Consider the following 19,033-nt stretch of genomic DNA (forward strand, 5'->3'; position numbering starts at 1 on the left):
TAATCCTCTTCTGAGACATCAGAGTCGTCAGCTGTTCCGTCACGGAGATGCACGCTGTGTGCTTCACAGAGCCTTGGATGCTGCTGCCGTGGTGGAGGCTGAGGAGGGCTCTCAGGGTACAGCAAAACAACGGGGAAAGGGAATTGAGTAAACTTGGAAAATCTCTGTGGGGATGGGATGGCAGGCTGTGACACTTTGTACTCTCCCTTTGTGGGCCTCACTGACGTGCACTGAGGTTGGTTATGCTGCTTGCACAGACAGAGCAGTTCCTTTGATAGTCCCTTTCAAAGGTTTTCTAGTTCAACTTTCCCATTGCTGCATTATGGAAGTTACAGAGTCGCACAATGGCCAGGGTTGGAAGGGACCTCAAGGATCACAAAGCTCCAACCCCTGCCACATGCAGGGCCACCAACCTCCACATTTAATGCTAGACCAGGCTGCCCAGGGCCCCATCCAACCTGGCCTTGAACACCTCCAGGGATGGATGGGGCATCCACAGCCTCTGTGGGCAGCTGTTCCAGCACCTCACCACTCTCATAGGAAAGAACTTCCCCCTGACATCAAACCTAAATCTCCCCTCCCTCAAACCATTTCCCCTTGTCCTGCTCTTATCTACCCTTTACAAAGAGTTGATTCCCCTCCTGTTTGTAGGCTCCCTTTAGGTACAGAAAGGCTGCAATGAGGTCACCCCACAGCCTTCTTTTCTCCATGCTGAACAAGCCCAGCTCCCTCAGCCTGTCTTCATAGGGGAGGTGCTCCAGTCCCCCCTCTCCAACAGCTCCCTGTCTTTTTTGTACCCATAGTGTGTTGTGATTAAAATGTTCTGGTTCCCTCGCAGGTCCTGGTGCTGATGGCACTGAGAATGGCAGTGGTTCCTGCTGAGGCTGAGCCATGCCTTCTAGTGAATTAAAAGTCAGTTTGATAATGTGAGGAAAAAATGCTGTGGTGGTTTTCAGAACAAGAGCTTACAGTGAGAAGGAATGAAAAGATAAATGTGTGCAGTCTCACGACACAAAGGACTTCACTTATATGTGGGCGCACATTCGTGGCAGTTGTGCAGAAGTGTTGGAAGGGTCTGCAAAGATGTTTTGTTTTAATGACTCAGCACTGAGTTCTGAAAATCCTGACTTTTGGCCGTTCATAGTCAAGATATTTCCATCAGGTAGTTGCATTTCCTTTCTTCCTTCTCTTTCCTCCTTTATCTTCGTGCTTTACCACATCCGTGTCCTTTTGTTTGTTAGCTTCAGGAAATCCATTCTCATTTCATGGTGCCTTAAAGCACGGTGAGAATAAATGAGGGTGTCTTAGAGCATTACTGTTGTGTGTGTTGAATTATGTAGGTCAGTTTAACACGTACAGTTTGTCTCATGAAATACTGGTGCTGAATTTACAGCTTGCTGAAGTTCCTTAGGAATGACTGTTGGAAATACCACTTGGTGTTAATCTCGGAGGAAAGCTGTAGCTGTGGTTGGGCAGTGGTGTGGTCATGCTGGAAGTGGTGGGTGAGCACTTCAGGTGCACACAGAGGATTGTGCAGAGTGGCATTGCTGCCTGGACCCCGACACAAAGCTGTTTGGTTTAGAACGAAAATAGATGGGTACAGCAAACGAGGGAAAGAGCAGAGATGTGTTTTGGGTTCTTCCACAAAAACATTTGTCCCTGCCCTCCAGAGAAACCCAAACTGGTTCAATATGGGTGGTGATATTCGTTAGTATAACTGGTTAAAGGGCTGAGCTGGGCCTGTCTGCATTTGGATGTTGCTCAGAGGGCTGTGGATGTTTCAGAAGCTTTCATCTACATAACCTACAGAAGTGCTAATTGTTTCTGTCGAACAAATTTTTCAAATACTCTACTGAAGGCAAAGCATTTAATGAAGCGTCGCGTCACAGATCTCAACACCACTCAACAAAGAGGCCGTGATGAAGAATTGCCTGCTGTGCTGTTCTGTGCTCCCACAAGGAATCCGTAGCCCTGCCCGCAGGACAGCGCGCTCCTTATCTGCTGCAGCTAAGAGCTGTACTTTCACCCTGCTGCAAAGTACTGCCGTGTTTGTTTATGGTGTCTGTGGAGCTCGTTGTGTGGGGTGATTTGTCTCCAGTGGATGAAGCCTTGTGTTTGTCGGCATTGCAGTGGCTGACCTTCTCAGAGGAAGGAGTCCAGCCTGCACTGAATACAAATCAGGGGCGTTGCTGGAGCTATTGCTTGGCTCCTCTTTTTGGTCAGAAAACAAGCGCTGGGGTAAAACATCTGCTTTGTGCTTCTGCCTTAGGTGGTGAGCGCGGGTAGGAATGCTACTTCCAGCAAGGAATCCAAATCCCCTTTTTCCTTTCCTTTTCGAGGGAGGAGATGAGGTATTTCTTACTGACTTTGCCTGGCACAGGGTGAAAGGCATAAAGCCTGCAGAGCGTGTTAAGAGAACTGGCGAGGTATTGTTCAATGGCCACGTTTTTAATCCACACGTTAGAAATACTCAGCACAGTTCTCACCATCTGCGTTAGTGGCTGGAAGGAGAGCACCTCTTGCCCATCTGTGGGTCTCTCACAGGGCAGTGCCATGGCAGGCCGGGCTCCTGAGACTTGTTCAGCATCAGTGCTGCGCTTCCTTGCACAGCAGGCAGTGGAAGGTGTCGTGATTGGTGGCTTTGTTGGCCTTACTGCTGCGTGATAAATGCTCTCCTCTGTGTTTCTGTTGCTATACAGAATGTAGACATTTCCCGGCGTCCCGAGGAAGCCCTTGTAACAGTCCCTGCTCATCAGTGAAGGCCGTGTCCCAACCAACTGTCCAGCTGGGGTGCCATTTTCATCTGCTGCTTCAAAATAAATCGAAATACTAATTATTCCAATCGCCTTGAAAGAAAAAGTAACGATGTAAAAGCAGGGATGTAAAAACACCAAAGCCAACAGTTCAAAGCCCGGAGTGAATCTTTGTACAGTGCATGGCTTACTGATCACAATAAAACCGTACTGCCCTGCTTCGTTTATTGCAGATGAGTTGTTGAACAGTAATCAGCTGTCACTGGAGCGTTGCTTCTGTAAATCGCTGTAATATAAAGATGCTGCAGCATTGACTCTCAAAGCTGTTAGCTATTAGAACAGCCAGTAAGCATTTAACGTCAGCTGAAGGGGGTTTGTCTGGGAGGGCTGTGAAGCACACGATAAGTTTGTTCTCTGGGCACCACTGTTATCTGTTCCAGTGCCTTGGGAGCAGTTGGAGTGCTCTGTTGCACCAAATAACAGTTTGTAGTTGCTGGGCAGCCTTAATCCTGCTCATGTGCAGTGCAGAAGCTCTGCATGCGCTCACCAGTGGAGAACAGTGCAAGTAATGCCACAACTGCTAGTGAAGGTGCAGGAGTGTGTGCAAGTGCTTTCAGTATGCAGCTTCCTTTAGCAGCTGTTGTGCATTAACCAACCTTGGGAGCAGAAGTGCCTTTCCATTCCTTTCAATGAGAAACCAAGAGTGGAACAATGGATGGTATTTGCTCTGCTGAAACGGGCTGCTGTGTGAGCGCCTGGTGCTGCCTTGCTGGCTCTGTGGAGCACACAGGTCAGTCTCTGCTGGGAGAGATGCTGAGCCGTGCAGGGGGCAGAAGCAGTTATTTCTGGTTGGGCTGTGGCTTGCCCTGCAAGGCGTGGAAGCAGGAGGCTTTTCCTCCTGCAGTAGGAGCGTGATCTCAGAATCAGGGCATGCATCCTGAACTTGGTTCCAGCAAAAGCTCTCACGTGCTGGACAGACTGCAGAGCTGGGATCCTCCTCTGTGTTGTGACCGTGAGGTCATTGGTGATTTCACAGATTTCACAGAATCGCAGGGGTTGGAAGGGACCTCCAGAGATCATCGAGTCCAACCCCCTGCCAAAGCAGGATCCCTACACCAGGTCACACAGGTAGGCGTCCAGGCGGGTCTTGAATATCTCCAGAGAAGGAGACTCCACCACCTCCCTGGGCAGCCTGTTCCAGTGCTCCGTCACCTCACCTAAAGAAGTTCTTGCGCACATTGGTGCGGAACTTCCTGTGCTCCAGCTTCTGTCCATTTTCCCTTGTCCTGTCTCCGCACACTGCTGAAAACAGTCTGGCCTCGCCACTCTGCCCCCCACACCTTAGATATTGATAGACCTGGATCAGGTCCCCTCTCAGTCTTCTCTTCTCAAGGCTAAACAGACCCAGATCACTCAGCCTTTCCTCATAGGGGAGATGCTCCAGGCCCTTCACCATCTTTGTGGCTCTCCGCTGGACTCTTCCCAAGAGATCCCTGTCTTTTTTGTACTGAGGAGCCCAGAACTGGACACAGTACTCCAGATGAGGCCTTACCAGGGCAGAGTAGAGGGGGAGGATCACCTCCCTCGACCTGCTGGCCACGCTCCTTTTAATGCACCCCAGAATGCCATTGGCCTTTTTGGCCACAAGGGCACACTGCTGGCTCATGGCCAACCTGTCGTCCACCAGGACACCCAGGTCCCTCTCTGCAGAGCTCCTCTCCAGCAGCTCATCCCCCAACCTGTACCGGTGCATGCAATTATTCCTCCCTAGGTGCAAGACTCTACACTTGCTTTTGTTAAACCTCATCTGGTTTCTTACTGCCCAGCTCTCCAGCCTGTCCAGGTCTCGCTGAATGGCAGCACAGCCTTCGGGTGTGTCAGCCAATCCTCCCAACTCCGTATCATCAGCAAACTTGCTGAGGGTGGCCACTACCCCCTCATCAAGGTCATTGATGAAGATGTTGAACAGGACCGGACCCAGCACCGACCCCTGGGGAACACCGCTGGTTACAGGTCTCCAACCAGACTCTGCACCACCAATGACAACCCTCTGTGCTCTGCCAGTCAGCCAGTTCTCAACCCACCTCACTGTCCACTCATCTGTCCCGCACTTCCTCAGCTTCGTGTCACCTCTCACGGTTTGCACTGTGAGAAATATTGTGCCATGGAAGCTTTGGGGAAGACGAAATCTGTGCAGGCTTCTGTTGCAGAAAAACAGAGTTTTATGGAGGTGGGATTTAAAAGCAGTTTTGCCCTCTGGGGGGGATCTCACATCACATTACTGATGGCCTCCCTGTATGGTTTTCTTGGCTGGTGCTGCAGTGGAAGTGGCAGTGACAGCTCCGTGTGCAGCTCCCCAGGAGGCAGTTGGCTGGAAGGAGGGCTTCCTTTGCACTGTGCTCTTCATCCCTGTTGATGTGCCCGTTCTTCAGCGGTGGGTGATCCTTACAAACCTCATCTGCCTCAGAGTTCCTCCTGGCTCCTGCACAGTTCAGGACCTCCTTCCCCAGCTGAGCCCTTCACGCAAAGTCTTCCAGCTTTGTTGTGAAGATCACACGTAGAGGAACAAAGCTGAGCACTGAAATGGCAGCTGTCTCTGTAAGAAGTGCACAGCACTTGTGTGGGGAGGCACTGCCACTGCTCTGCCTTGGGGAGCCCAGGGAGCACAGCAGTGTGAGTAGGAGCAGCAAATGCCTGGCTTTGGGTGCCATTCCTGCAGGCCCTCTGCAGCTTTGGACTGTGACATCGAGTCAGCTGGAGCCATCCAGCACATAGCATTCAGAACTCAGAAACTCAATGTTTCCAAGACCACATAAAATATCCGTAAAGAAGATAAAAGCTCAAACTGACCAGAGGAGATGCAGCACCATTCTGCTGCATGCCTTTATCTCCCTGTGCCCATGGTTGCTCTGGCAGTGAGAATGGTCCCAGCTGCACTAATCAAATCTAATGTGATTGCTATGAGCAGGAATTCAGTTACCATTAAGGGGATGGTAGTCCCTTTCTGGTCTTTCAGCTTCGTGTCATTTGTCTGATAAGCCCCAGGGTTTATTTATTAGACTTTGTAGTGTTCTTGCACATGGCAGTTCTGTGTGCTTTGCTTCCACAGCATTTTTTCCCCTTCACCTTTGTTCAGACTGAAGGACTTACTGCTTTCAGCTTTGCATATTGGCATCCCCTCTGACTCAGCTGGTGGGATGCAGTTTTTGCCTGGCAGGCCTTATTTCAGTTAAGGAGAGGTGGCTTTTCCTTGTCTTGGCCACGCTGTTTCCTCTGTTTCATGCTGTAGCTTTTCAGTTCTTGTTGCTCTTAATTTCCAGTGCTTCCACTTCTGCATGTTGATGCTCCATTTCGAGCTCCATTTAATTTTCTTTGAATCAGTAGCAGATGCTTCACTTAGATGTTAGCCAATCTTCTCACGTTGCCTGTGGAGACATCTCCACATTCTCGAGTTTTTGGGTATGTTGCATCAGTTGCTAAGAAAATACAGTCAGAAGCGACAAATGCCAGCACAAGGGGTGTCTCTGCTGTGGTCATGAGGAGAGCACCTCGCTTTGCCAAGTCCTCGTGCTCCTGGGTGTCTGGAGACATTTCTGTGTCTGCAGAAGGAAGGCTGCCCTATGGAGCTTCTTCCTGGAACAGGAGTGTGGTTCTCTCCTTCAACGAGAGCAGCTGGGGTGCTCACCAGCACTCGTGTGCCTGTGCTGTGGTTGTGGCTGGTGCTGATGTAGCCAGAGGGTGGAAGGCAGGTGAGAAAAGAAAGGGCTGATGTTGGTACAAGGAGTGTTAGTAAGGGCAGAAATAATGTGGGCATGCTTGATCCCCCAAATCCAGTCTGCTACTGCTTGTTTATCCCCTGTTTTCTGAAGGAGTGACTGAGTGTGCCAGCAGCGTGGGCTGGGGATGGCTCACTTTGCTTTAGGTGCACTCTGGCTGCTGGGTGGTGCATGGTGTGTATGAGGCTCTGCTTCCTTCAGCTGGACTGGAGGGATGTGCTTGGAAGGAAAAGGCCAAGCAGCGGGGCTGTAAAACCATGAAAACGTTACCTGAGAACAGTGTGACATCTGCCAACGTGCCTGTGGTCCCACACTTCACATTACCTCAGTTACTTCAGGGAGATATTTCATCTGCCCACTGACTTTGCTGCCTACCAGGACCAGAACTGGCTTCCTAGATGCGGGCATTAAGGAGTCAGTTCCCTAAGCAAGCTAGACACAAAGGAAAGATGGCTTTCCCTCCATCCAAATTTGGTCCCTTTTTGTGTGGCTGATGATCTTTGCTTCATGGTGTTATTTTTCTCTTGCGCTGCGTGTGAAATGCTAGAAGTGATCAGTGGATAGAAACAGTGATCAGAATTTAAAAAAAAAAAAAAAAAAAAAGATAAATAGAACAATGCGACACAAACATAGCATGGGGAAAACAGTTGTCCAAAACCAGAGGTGGTGTGGCTGTGCCATTGAGAGGCTTTCCGAGTGTCCCTGCCGAGCTCTGGGCTTTGGTTTCTGTTCCCAGCCTGGGACCTCTCCTCCTCCCCTGGTGCTTTATGGTCACACTGAGGCAGTGAGCATCAGAACTTGCACAGTGTCTGTCTTGTGTAAGCACTGCGAGTTGAACAGAACTGTGGCCGATACTGTGACTCGTGCCTTCAAGTCCTTTCTGTCTTTCAATTTGCAGAATGTAGGTGTGGACCGGTCGAGAGAAGAAGCCTTGAGGACGGTACCCAACCACCTATAGCTGCAGCTCCGAGGCAGCAGCCCTTCCTGCAGCACCTGAGCACGGAGCAGCAGCTCGGGCCTTGAGAACGGTGACGGCGCCGCTGGGCGGCAGGCAGAGCGCAGCTCCCCTCCGCCGTCAGACATTCCCAGTGTGATTCGGCTGCTTTGGAGAACAGCTGTAGTCGTGGTTAACTCCTGGTAGTGGAAAAAAGAAATCCGTGCTGACGGAGTCCAGTTGGTTTTAGACTTCTGTACGTAAAGTTGTGCTGTTTCAGTGGCTTTTAGTGTTCATCTGTGGATACTGCGAGATGGTTAACTGCCCGTGTCAATTTTACTGTCAGATTTTACTAGACCTTACTTTCTTTAAGTGTTTTTCTAAGAATTTCTCTTATTTCCACTGTGAATCATTGCCTAGAATTACAGAGAGGCTTATTTAACAGACAGAATCCTGCATTTAGAGCATTGGAGGCTTCGTGTTGCAAAACTACTTTCAATGAGAAAGCTCATCAGCTGTACTAGCTTCTGTCTCACCATGACCTTGGGTTTGCCCCAAAACACTTAAACTGTTAAGAGAGGGGGAGACTTTCCCCTTGGGAAACAAAACAGTTGCAATGAGTTTCACCACCTGGTAGATGCTGCTGCTTGAATGGGGTTGTAGCATTTCCCGGGGGGGGCAGCAGGCTGGGCAATGAGAGCAGGCAGAGCAGTGCCCTGCCGTGTGCTCGGCTGCACGAGGGCCTGGCAGCTGTTTGACTGTGAGCTGGGGAAGGGCTCGGGATGCAGAGGCTGGAGGAGCTGCTGTTCTTTTTAGCGCTGTGATTTGGAGGTAATTTTGGGATGAATTTCAACATGTATGTTTATCTTTACGGCCACATCTAACACATGCATCAGGAAACAGTACAGAAAGGTTAGGTGGCATTTCACCTTTCTTATAGCTCATGCAAGAAAACATCAGGTAAACTGTGAACCTTTTTTTGTCACATGGCCTGCATGTTTTTTGATTTGTTTTTAAGCAACCTCTCACTGCCCAAATTCTTCACTGCTGTTCTGTAGTTCTCTGTGAAACTCAGAGAAACAAATGGGCTTCTCTATGTCTGTTGAGGGACCGACCTCCTGAGCACTAACCTGCGTGTGTTCGGTGTGTTACCACAGCTGAAGTGAGCTGCCAGCTGTGCTGGCTTCCTCCTGGGAGGGAGGACTTCTTGAGTTGGAGGCCTTTGTGTTGATGGATGGTGCTTTGGGTTTGTTTCGGTTGGTTGTTTGGTTGTTTGTTAAATTTTTATTCTTAAGGACTTGAAGTGGCCGAACCTTTACCACGTACCATTGTTGACTTAAAAACAGAACGCAACAGAACTTTGTTCAGTTCCTGTATGAAATACTGGGTCCTCATAACATCGCTTTGCAGGCTGGGGATGCGCTGTCTTCTGTTCATGCAGGATTTATAAGACAATGTGCTGCAGTCGTGGTTTGTTTTAATAAGCCAATGTCAGCGAGCTGCTCCGTGCTGGAAGTAAGCCATATCACCTCGCTGGGTTCCACTACAGGAGAGGAGAGAGGAGGGCACGAAGTGACCAGGACCACTTGCCGTGAGCGCTGCTGGCTCGAGCTGTGTGTGTGTGTGACCCATTAACTCAGCACTGTGTGCCTCAGCCCCTTCTTCATTCAGCTGTGTTCGTAGCTATTTGTGAGCAGAGCCCACGCGCTGCTGCTCCGCATACTTAATTTATTGGTGCATAGTAACCAAGGCCATCTTTGTGAGAAACGCACAGAACACTTTCCCCCCTCTGATTTTGTGTTCTTTGCTTGGGAAGGCAGGGCTGTTCTCCTCCAGACCTCTGCTGTGACTGGCAGCCATTCCACAGCTCCTCCACTGAGACGTGTGCCCCTGGGTAGAGGGGCTGGGGAAGCAGGGGAGCACACCTCCAAGGAGCGGGATGGAAGGAGAGGTTTCCCCTAGCAGGAGGTGAGCTGGAGGCTGCTCTTTCCTCCCCTTCTCTGTTTGACCTCTCTGCCCTTTCAGAGGTGCTGTAGAATTCCTCAAGGCTAAATGTTTTACGTACAGTAGGTATTCTTATAGCCTGCTTTTGAATATACTGTGAGTGTTCTACTGAGTGTTGAGTTAAAAAAAAAATAAAAAAAAAGGTTGTATAGAAGTGTAAATAAACTGTTATGCTGATACTTGAAGAGAAAAAATTATGAAGTTGTCTGTGGGACTTTAGGTACTAAATCATCAACTGCATCCACCCCTTTCTAGCTGGTGAGAGCAAATGTAGACAGTGAATGTAACTGCAGCGAGCTGCGTTCTGCCTGCAGTGTGACTTCTGCCTGGGGAGGCACTGGGGAGGACTGCAGTGCACCAGCAGTGCCCTGAGCAGCTGCCTGTGTCCTGCACTCTTCCTGCCATGCAGCCCTGACAGAGGCAGCACAGGAGGTAAAAACCCTCGTCCTGGTCTTGTGTATCTGTGTCTGTTTCACTACCTTCTGACAGTTAATGCACTCGCTAGCTCAGATGCAGACTTCTGAACGTGATTAAACTACCTTTTCTTACACTGTTGGCCTTCATCGTTGTAATCTTTCAGACCAATGTAATTGTTTGACATTTGATCCAAGCAATAAAGATCAAATGTGACACCCTGCGCTGCTGTGTTCTTTCCACGGCTGCTGCAGCAGTGGAAGTGCTGGGGAGCAATTTTTCTTTTAGGTGAGAATGGTGAAGATTTGCCCAAAGGAGCAGGAAGGTAAGACTATTAACTCTTCCTTGTCACTGGTATTTTAAGGCCTGACTCAAGCTTTTAACACTGCGCTGCTCTTGCATCCTCTTCCACGTGCCGCCTTCTGGCACATATTTGCACATACAGTTGAGGCAGCATGAAAATTCCAGAGGCAAAGTAGGAATGAAGTGATTGAGGTACCACAACTGGTTAAGGGGCACGGTGCTGCAGAGCTCAAGAATAGAGCAGCTGCTTACCCTGCTCCTTTAGAGCAGCCCCTGCAGCCTGGCACACAGCAGGGAGGGGAAGTGCTGGCAGCAGCTTTGCAGTTGCACAGTGCTGCAGAAATGAAAGTCGGGGAATTCCTGCAACACACATGTTTTTCCCTTCTGGGGAAGGGAAATGAGTTTCTCTCTCATGTTTTCCCAGTAAAGATGAAGGCATTTATTAACTGTCAGAGCCAAGGACGTACAGCTAACCTGCTGTATGTGGGCCTCAGTGCCCAGAGCAGCACTGCCCTGCTGCCTCCACCAGCTGCAGGCTGTTAATTCCTCATTTCAGATAATTCTGAAAGGTTTTTCTTATCTTTGTAAGCGAAGAAGACTTGAAAGCTATTATCGTTTTCTACTGTGGATTAATTACAACTGGAGTTTAAATTGGGTATTTGTCCAGGAAAAAGAAATCAAAGTGAGGAATGAAAGTTTAATGTAACTTTCTTTGAAGTGAGGACAAAAGAACCAAGGGCTCAAACACATTTTTTTAAAAAGACATCTTCCATTCTCCAATGTCTTGAGCAAAATATACAGCATATATATTTATATATATAAAACATAACTACATTCAAGTAACCAAACAATTTACATTTTCCCAAACAGAGAAAATAATGCACGTGATTCACATACCTCACACCCGGCCATGCATAAAACACTGCCAATAAATCAGCAGTTACACATGATTAACCACACAAGGAGCTGCTACTCTGAAGTATTGACACATCACTGGAACACACCACTTAGCACTGCAGTTTTCTGGTCATAGCATTTGTAAGTCTGGCTCCGTTCAGACTATTTTTCTAAGATCTGTTCAAATTTCGGGTTGGTGAAGGAGAAGCCATCGAACGCAGACTGATCCATGGAGTCAATCAGGTTTTTGTCACTGTAGGAGAGCTTCGGCTTCTCATTCAGAAATTCTCTGTCAAAGTTGTTGTAGTCACTCGCTGACTTCTGTTAAATAGAGAAGGAATGACAGTTTGGTACAGGGCTGCAAACCTGGCTTCCAGAGCAACAGCACTTCCCAAACCACACTCTGGGTTCAGTGAAAAAAATTCTTTGCCTATTTTAAACAATACAACAACTCTCCAAATAGGCAGTTGCATATTGTTGGTTGGGAACAAATAGCACTATGTTGCTTTGAAAAAAGAACCACCTGGGCTTGTGATGAAGCTTCACTTAATTACCCAGGGATTCTCTACTGTTGCAAGCAAAGCAGGTACATTTAAACCCACAGATATTTTTCAATTCCTGAAAGTATTTAAAGGTCTGCATTCATTCAGAGAAAGATCTGATGCCTTCTTGCAGCTGTCTCATGTCTGGATAAAACTAATATTTGTGTATGTTTCTTAAGAATTCCCACTACTGAAGGCCATGTTTTACTTTCTGAACCTCCAAAGCTTACAGTTTGCAGGACTCTTAAACTTCCACAGTGCCTTTCTATGTTAACATGGGCCATGAAGCCTCCCATTCTTAAGTGGAACAATTTCTGCATCAAGAATAAGGACATTTTAAGAAGACAGCTTAATCTCTAGATCATTTACCTGTACCTGCACCAGGGTTAAAGAAAACTGATCTGAATTTTTAACTCAGATGAAGAAGCAGCAGTCTGTGATGGTTTGTTCTTTGCACGCTCCTCCTTTTAGATAACAGTAGGCACATGCACTGCAAACAGCTTTAATATCAGTGGTGTGGAGAACACATCCTTCTGCCCAGCTGGAGACTCTCATGAGCTGGGAGCAGCAGAGGTGTTTAGTATTGGTGCAGATTGTGCCTGCAGGAACCAGCTGAGCAGCCCAAAGTTTATTGGTTCTTCACCAACATGGCAACACAGAAGAGAAAAACCCAGCAGTGCTACCAGTAGTGCTGACATCAAGGCATGAAAAACATTCACTTCTCCACTGATCTAAAGATTTAAGATGGGTGGACTTCAGAACTATGAGTTGATTTTTCCTGAAGGCTGTAGTGGTAAATACGCTTCTTGAGGTTGTATAAGAAGGTAGTCTTAAAAGAAAGACTTCAAACTAGAAAAGATTTCAGGTTTCAGGAGAAACTACAGTAAGAATGCTTCAAGTAAGTTAGAGAAACCACCCACCACTCCTATATGGGCATTTGCAGTATTGCCAAGAAACAAAGAATCATCCACATACCACTTTTGGTTTGAAAGGAGGGTCTACCTCCCTCTTCTCCAGGGTTGTCCAGTTGATGGTTTTGAAGAAAGGATGATCTCTGATATTCCCAGTGACACCGAGTCTTCTTGTTGGATCTCTTTCAAATAGCTGCAAGACAAGATAACCAATGATGTCTTACATTTGCTAAGAAGGTAAGTGGCACTGGAAGAAGTATGCTGCTGAACCAGCCAAAGTTGCTAACAGTAAACAGACAGGACTGCTAGCCTCCCTTGGCTTTCAATTTGTAAGTTATCTCCTAGCTGATAAGCAGCTCCTTTTAAAAGCTGAGATTTCAGGGAATTATAGAATCTTTTGAGTTGGAAGGGACCTTTAAGGCTTCCTCCACCTGTAGTGAGCAGGGACACCCACAGCTCCATCAGTGCTCAGAGCCCCAGCCAGCCTGACCTTGAATGTCCCCAGGAATGGGGCACCACCACTTCTCTGGGCCTCACTTCCTTTACTGTAAAAAACAAAAATCAAAAAACAAACAAAAACTAAAAAATCCTCCTTCCTAATATCCAATCTAATTCTCCCCTCTTTTAGTTTGAAGCCATTTCCCCTTGTCCTGTCACAACAGACCCTGCTAAAGTCTGTCCCCTTCTTTCTTACAGCCCCTTTGGATACCAACAGGCCGCTCTCAGCTCTCCCCACAGCCTTCTCTTCTCCACCTGCACAGCCCCAGCTCTCAGCCTGTCCTGTATGGGACTCATAAGGGAACGCCCCTGTTGGGAAGAAATACGCTCTGACAACCCACTCAAGGATAATCAAACTTACCTTTTCTAATATATCTTTTGATTCCTTGGTAATCCAGCGTGGGTAGTGAGGTGTGTCCACTCGGATTGACTCAAACAACTCATCTTCATCATCCCCATGGAAAGGGGACTGCCCAATGAGCATCTCGTATAGCAGGACCCCAAACGACCACCAGTCCACAGAGAATGTGTACTTCAAGCCTTGCAGAATCTTGTTCCATGAAAAGAGTACAAGGGAAGAAATGTGACTAATTAGTAAAAGGCAGAAGTGCATGCCAAGAAAACAGAAGTGCGAGTTTAAGAGAAATCTTTAGTAACAAGCTTATCTGGGGAGGTGGAAAAATCCAGCTGTCTGACAGGACTGCTGACACTCTGTAGCACTACGCTCAGTGCTGTGTGTGGAAACGTGGAAGCTCAGAGGACACATCTTTGCTCTCATTCTGAAGTTCTCTCCATTAACTTTAAATGCCACATTCTTGGAAATATCTACTCTAGTTTCATTACAAAGTAATGAACAGGGAATGGAGGAGCATAGCAATGAAAGCAGATTATTAACCAACAGACTTCGACATTTATTGCTTTCAATAGCTAACCACCTTATTTGACTACTATGCAAATCAGATAAGAAACCAGTTCTGAACACAAGGAATTTAACTGTGAGAGTCTCCTCAGAAGCTGTTCTTGCTTTGAATTTTGTCTGTTTACATGGGTGCATGTCTGTTTATCACCTGCAGTACATACATTTTGCAGGAGCCCTGCGTGTATGCCAGTGTTAAGGCAGAAGGGAAAGCTACAGATTTTCAAAAACTGAAAAATTTACATTTTAAAAGAAAAAAAATAGGGGTTTTGTGAAGTGTAGATAGAGAACACTTACAAATGTTAAGAACCTTCCACAGAAAAGCTCAGATTTAATGTTTTTCTTATGCTAATTAGACTTTTTTGTTTTTTAAACAGTTTTGAACTGCTTTTCTTAAGAGGGAAGAATAACCACAGAGGCCACTCTAAGGTGGGTGCATTAAATCCACAGAAGCAGTGTGTGGCACTGATGTACTGACCTCTGGAGCAATGTAGTCCGGGGTCCCACAGAAAGTGCTTGCCTTGTTCTCACCAACTACATTTTCTTTGCACATTCCAAAATCAGCTATTTTGATGTGGCCTTCTTTATCGAGCATAACATTGTCCAGTTTTAGGTCTCTGCAAAAAGGGGATAAAAGAAAAATGGCATGTTTGAAAGATGAGTGAATCGTTTTTGTATTCAGATGTATGCGTGTTCCTCCCAGGCTAAGAACAGCCCTCCCTACATCACACAGAGAGGCTTTTCAAGGAAACAATCATCCATCAACACAATATCTATGAGATATTAACTCCTGTACTTTGAAGATGGTAGGGAGAAAGGAAAACTTCTCCTCAGAGTAAGAAAGAAGCAGAGGTGTATATACAAAGTGACTGTATAATCCTCACCATATGTTTCCAAGTCCAGAACCACTCTCAGTGCTTCGGTTGCCTCTGGAAAGAGGTGTGAGTTAATGCTTCACCAGCCAACACAGCAGTGCTGCACCGACTGTGTAACTCTAAGGAAGGGCTGTCAGATGCCTGGAGTGTTTGGCACAAGCACCGATGTTCAAAGCCTGCCCAATTTTCGTACCACCTGTGACTTGTACCTAGTTACAGCACAAGGGACTGTGTGTGCTGTGGCCCACTGTCAGTGACATGCCCTCTTCGTGCCTTTTCTTAGAACTGCACTCCTCAAGCAGCAAGAGCCTTTTTTAACAGCAGTTTCCAAAAGCTACATTCCCTCCCTTTGACTGCAACGTGGTTTTTGTCCATCTGGCTGCAAAAGCACATACCGAGGAGGGCAGGCTGAATAGAAACCATGCAGCCCTTCTGCTTACTAAGAAAGACTTGAATTGAGCAGATTTTACATGAGAACAGGGCAGTCTTTTCTCCCTAGGAGCTTAAGCTTATATTATCAGCTACTTACACTGCCACAAGGGTGAGCTGCAGTATGAACTACAGGAGTGAGCTGCAGCAGGAACCAAGAGTCCCTGCTCAAATGCAAGGCACTGTAAATCCTTCTGTGTTTGGACATCTGCTGTTGTTCACCTGAGTAAGTTTCTGAGACAGGGAAAGTTCACTGTAACATAAGGCACTGCTCTTATCTAGCTGCAAGTTCTAAAATCATCTGTAGGGGTGCGAAGGGTTCACTGATGTGCATCACCTACCTAAAACTGCTCCAGTTAGGTTCTGTGATTATATTGGTCAACTTCCCGTGTGCGATGGGGAAGAAAAGTACCTTTGGTTTTGCTGATATTCTGTTGGTAAAATGGTACTGTTTCTCTGAAAATATTCCATACTCTGAAATCTCCCTCTAGGAGCACTAATTTAATGTAGGGACATTTATAAGCAGGCCTGGAAATGCTCTACAAAATCTGGGATGGAAAGATTTCCTGCTGATAACAGCATGCTCCTCCAACAGGTGTTTCTGTACAGCACTAAAGGGAGATGGGCTCTACTGGACATCTCGGGATGCACTTACCTAAGGCCACGTGTAACTTGCTCTCAAGCACACAGATGTTGTCTGCTAGAGATAAGTGTTGCCCGAACAGGTAGTTACCAAACAGTGCTTTAGAGACTTAGACAAGGGTGTAATGTGGATATTTAAAAAGCATCTGATGAGCATTTAGTTCCTAATATTTGGACCTGGTGAGGCAGAAGCATTGATTCTATGGTTTTACACAGATAGCAAAAGCAGACGACTTTCAATCTCTGTGATTTCACAGGGCTGGTAGGAACTGATACCCACAGGGACCCTCACCATTGCCACTGAACTAGAAAGACTCCTGATTTGAAGAGAGGGTTTAAAAATAACAGTCAAAATTGCTTTTGTGTAACATAAATAACATTCCAGCATTCTGGTTGCCAAGGAAAAGACACAAAGATACAGAATTCATCTCAGGCATGTTAATGCCCTTGGAATAACATCAAATGTCTGACAGACAGCCTTTACTTGTTACATCAATCAGTAACTCTAATAGGCATGAAATGTTAAGGCATTTCCTAGTTCCCACGCTGGAACTAGATGGTACTCACCTATAAATAATGCCTTTGCTGTGAAGAAACTGTAGCCCACATAAAATTTCAGCTCCATAAAACCTGAAGAAACCAAAATGCCTTTTAGTTTAGTTTGTCTTTCCCAGTTAAAACATGAGACAATGCAGCTGGCCAAAAGAACTACCATAAACTTCATGAAGTGAGAAGTATTATATGCTCCTTTAAATACTCAGAAAGAGCAAGGCAATACTTAATGTTAGACCTGTATTTATACAGGTGGATGTTATAATCTGCGAGTTAACCTTCACCACGCAGCTGTCAAACAGCAGGGACAGCAACTTGCTTTAATGCTCCATTCTCTTTCACTGTGGAATGCTATCCCTTTTCTACTCTTTAATAGTTCAGCATGTATTTATAGAGAGATATGCAAACACTTTTTGAAATACAGTTACTGGGAGCGTAATACTCACAGCACTGCTTTGGGGGGGGGATGGGGCATTAAAGGCTAAATTTGAAACAGACCTCAATACCAATATCCTTCTATGCTTGCCCAGTTGCAGCACAGGCTGAAAAAAAGCACTGCTTCTGTCTCAAAAAGGAGGTGATAATCCAGGATACCAAGGAAAACATTTAAGGAATGCTTTCTTTTTCCCCGAGAATGTATGCCTTTAATCCAAGGAGCATTTCCTTAGTACAACACGCAGTAACACCAGCCATTTTCTTCTCCAGTTACACAACAGCACTGGTGCTTTTGGGTACCCCATGCTGTTACATTTAAGATTCTCCCATGCACTCATTCAGTGACACAATTACAGGCATTTTGCTGGGTGAGGTAGTTAAAAACTGAACTAAAAGTTACAGTTGGGACAATACAATATTTTTGCATCTTTTAAAGTCTTCAGCTCTGGTTATCTTTGCTGTAGGTTACCGACAGAATCACTTTCCCATTTTTATTAACATCATGTGTGAAGTGCATGCTATCCTCCTATACTGGTGATACTAGATTCTCCCAGCCCCCTCCAATGTTGTTTTCTTATGAAATTATTTTTTTCCATGGAAATACTCTCCTAAAGAATACTAATGCTGTACTTTTTCATTGCTGGCTTATGTTGTGGCTTGCCTGCATCTTCATGTAAAGGCATCCTTTAAAGCAAAACACGAAGTGCTTTGTAAATGTTAGAACTAGAAGCAGTAAAACCATAAAGACTATAAGCATTCATGGAGATTGGGACTGAAGCATTGTGGACTTACGTTGCTCTGTAGAGATCAAAACGCCCCTTATCTTGTATGTGAAACATCAGGTCTCCCCCATTCAGGAACTCCATAACAAAAAACAGGTGATCCTGTTTGCAGATAATCAGAGAACAGAAACATTACTGATGTCATTGTATACACAGTAAGTAGCAACGTGGCTCCTGGGTACCAAGTGGCCACATTCCTCATATCCTGAAATATTTACCTGTTCCGTGCACCCCTAAGAGTGTATGAGGTTGCTATAGATTTGAGTAGCATGATCTTATAAGGTTGAAGAGCTCATCATGTATTCTATATAAATATACATTTAAACAGACTTACTGACTTCTGTCTGTCATTACTGACAGTCATTTTTGTTCCCTTCACTGAGGATAATAAAGCCAAGGTCAAGGCTTTAAATTAAACTGCCTCTTACTCCACATTGTGTAGGTGTTACTCAGATCTATTTTCCTTAGTGGGTATCACACTCACATTTACTTTCCACAGGTCTTGTGAACTACTGCAGGGCAGCACAAGAAGAATGAAGCAAGAGTTAAATCCCCTAGGCTATTTTCACTTGACCGTTGGTAACAGCACCCATTAAAAGGCTACATGTGTTGTGTTGCTGTTGCCATTGGGATTCTTTTCCTTACCTTTGTCTGGAATGTGCAATAAAGGTGTGTGAGAAATGGATTTTCCCATGCAAGTGCTAGGACCCGCTTCTCCACCATGGTACATTCTACATCATCATCAATTAGCACCACATCTTTCTTCAGAGCTTTGATAGCAAAGAACTCATTCTTTCCTTTTAGCTCAGCAAGCAGGACCTACAAATGAAACAAAAGATGAGATGTGTAGGAAAGACTGCTGTTGATGGTATCAATTAAGGAAAAGTCAAGGGCATTTACAGCAAGTGTCATGACAACTAAACAACCACATAAATGGGACAGATGGGTGAGATTTGGGAAGGTGAACCTGCTGGGCGTGGCTAAGAGGAGATAGGGTACAAAGAGCATGGAACACAGGCAGAGCAGCTGTCAGGCAGTTTTTCTGTCTTGTGATGTCAGAAGTAGATGCCTTTTTCTTCATTGGAGCTAGAGTTTCACAGCCAACAGAGGACAGACCCTGAGGAGGTCACACCACTGCTGGACATGCACAGAGCAGAGGCACACAGGAGTGGAAGGTCACACTGCCCTCCCACGTATCCCCTCCCACTGCACTGAGTTCATCTGTATACAGAGTGTATGAACGTGAATTATCCTTTTGGATAAAGAGCAATTCCTCCAAACTGGATATTAAATAATTCAAAACCTGTCGTGTATTACGAATCCCTTCTGAGTTCTGACAGATTCAGGCAAAGACTTGTCTTTGGCAAGGA

At 46.1% G+C, this 19,033-nt stretch overlaps 2 protein-coding genes across 16 annotated transcripts in view; one reads left to right on the forward strand and one right to left on the reverse strand.

Annotated features, from left to right (window-relative positions):
- Window positions 1-9,011, forward strand: part of LOC116232319 (6-phosphofructo-2-kinase/fructose-2,6-bisphosphatase 4) — a 44,205-nt gene extending 35,194 nt beyond the window's left edge. For 6 of the 11 annotated variants that reach the window (XM_090147905.1, XM_090147907.1, XM_090147906.1 and 3 more), the window contains one exon: window positions 1,890-2,691. In XM_090147905.1, coding sequence (XP_090004031.1) covers window positions 1,890-2,087 — 198 coding nt within the window. In that variant the 3' untranslated portion in view covers window positions 2,088-2,691. The other 5 variants (XM_031598590.2, XM_031598587.2, XM_031598588.2 and 2 more) reach the window with 3 other exon arrangements.
- A 1,829-nt stretch (window positions 9,012-10,840) lies between these two features.
- Window positions 10,841-19,033, reverse strand: part of PRKCD (protein kinase C delta) — a 62,306-nt gene continuing 54,113 nt past the window's right edge. For 4 of the 5 annotated variants that reach the window (XM_090147902.1, XM_031598582.2, XM_031598581.2 and 1 more), the window contains exons 12-18: window positions 18,309-18,482; window positions 17,674-17,765; window positions 16,462-16,524; window positions 14,427-14,565; window positions 13,394-13,582; window positions 12,599-12,727; window positions 10,842-11,402 (exon numbers count right to left, since the gene is read on the reverse strand). In XM_090147902.1, the coding sequence (XP_090004028.1) occupies window positions 11,244-11,402; window positions 12,599-12,727; window positions 13,394-13,582; window positions 14,427-14,565; window positions 16,462-16,524; window positions 17,674-17,765; window positions 18,309-18,482 (945 nt within the window). In that variant the 3' untranslated portion in view covers window positions 10,842-11,243. Of the gene's footprint in view, window positions 11,403-12,598; window positions 12,728-13,393; window positions 13,583-14,426; window positions 14,566-16,461; window positions 16,525-17,673; window positions 17,766-18,308; window positions 18,483-19,033 lie in introns of all 5 variants that reach the window. The other variant, XM_031598583.2, reaches the window with a different exon arrangement.

The sequence above is a fragment of the Phasianus colchicus genome, chromosome 11 (genome assembly GCF_987193195.1).
Source record: "Phasianus colchicus chromosome 11, bPhaCol1.hap1.1, whole genome shotgun sequence".
Classification (NCBI taxonomy): domain Eukaryota; kingdom Metazoa; phylum Chordata; class Aves; order Galliformes; family Phasianidae; genus Phasianus; species Phasianus colchicus.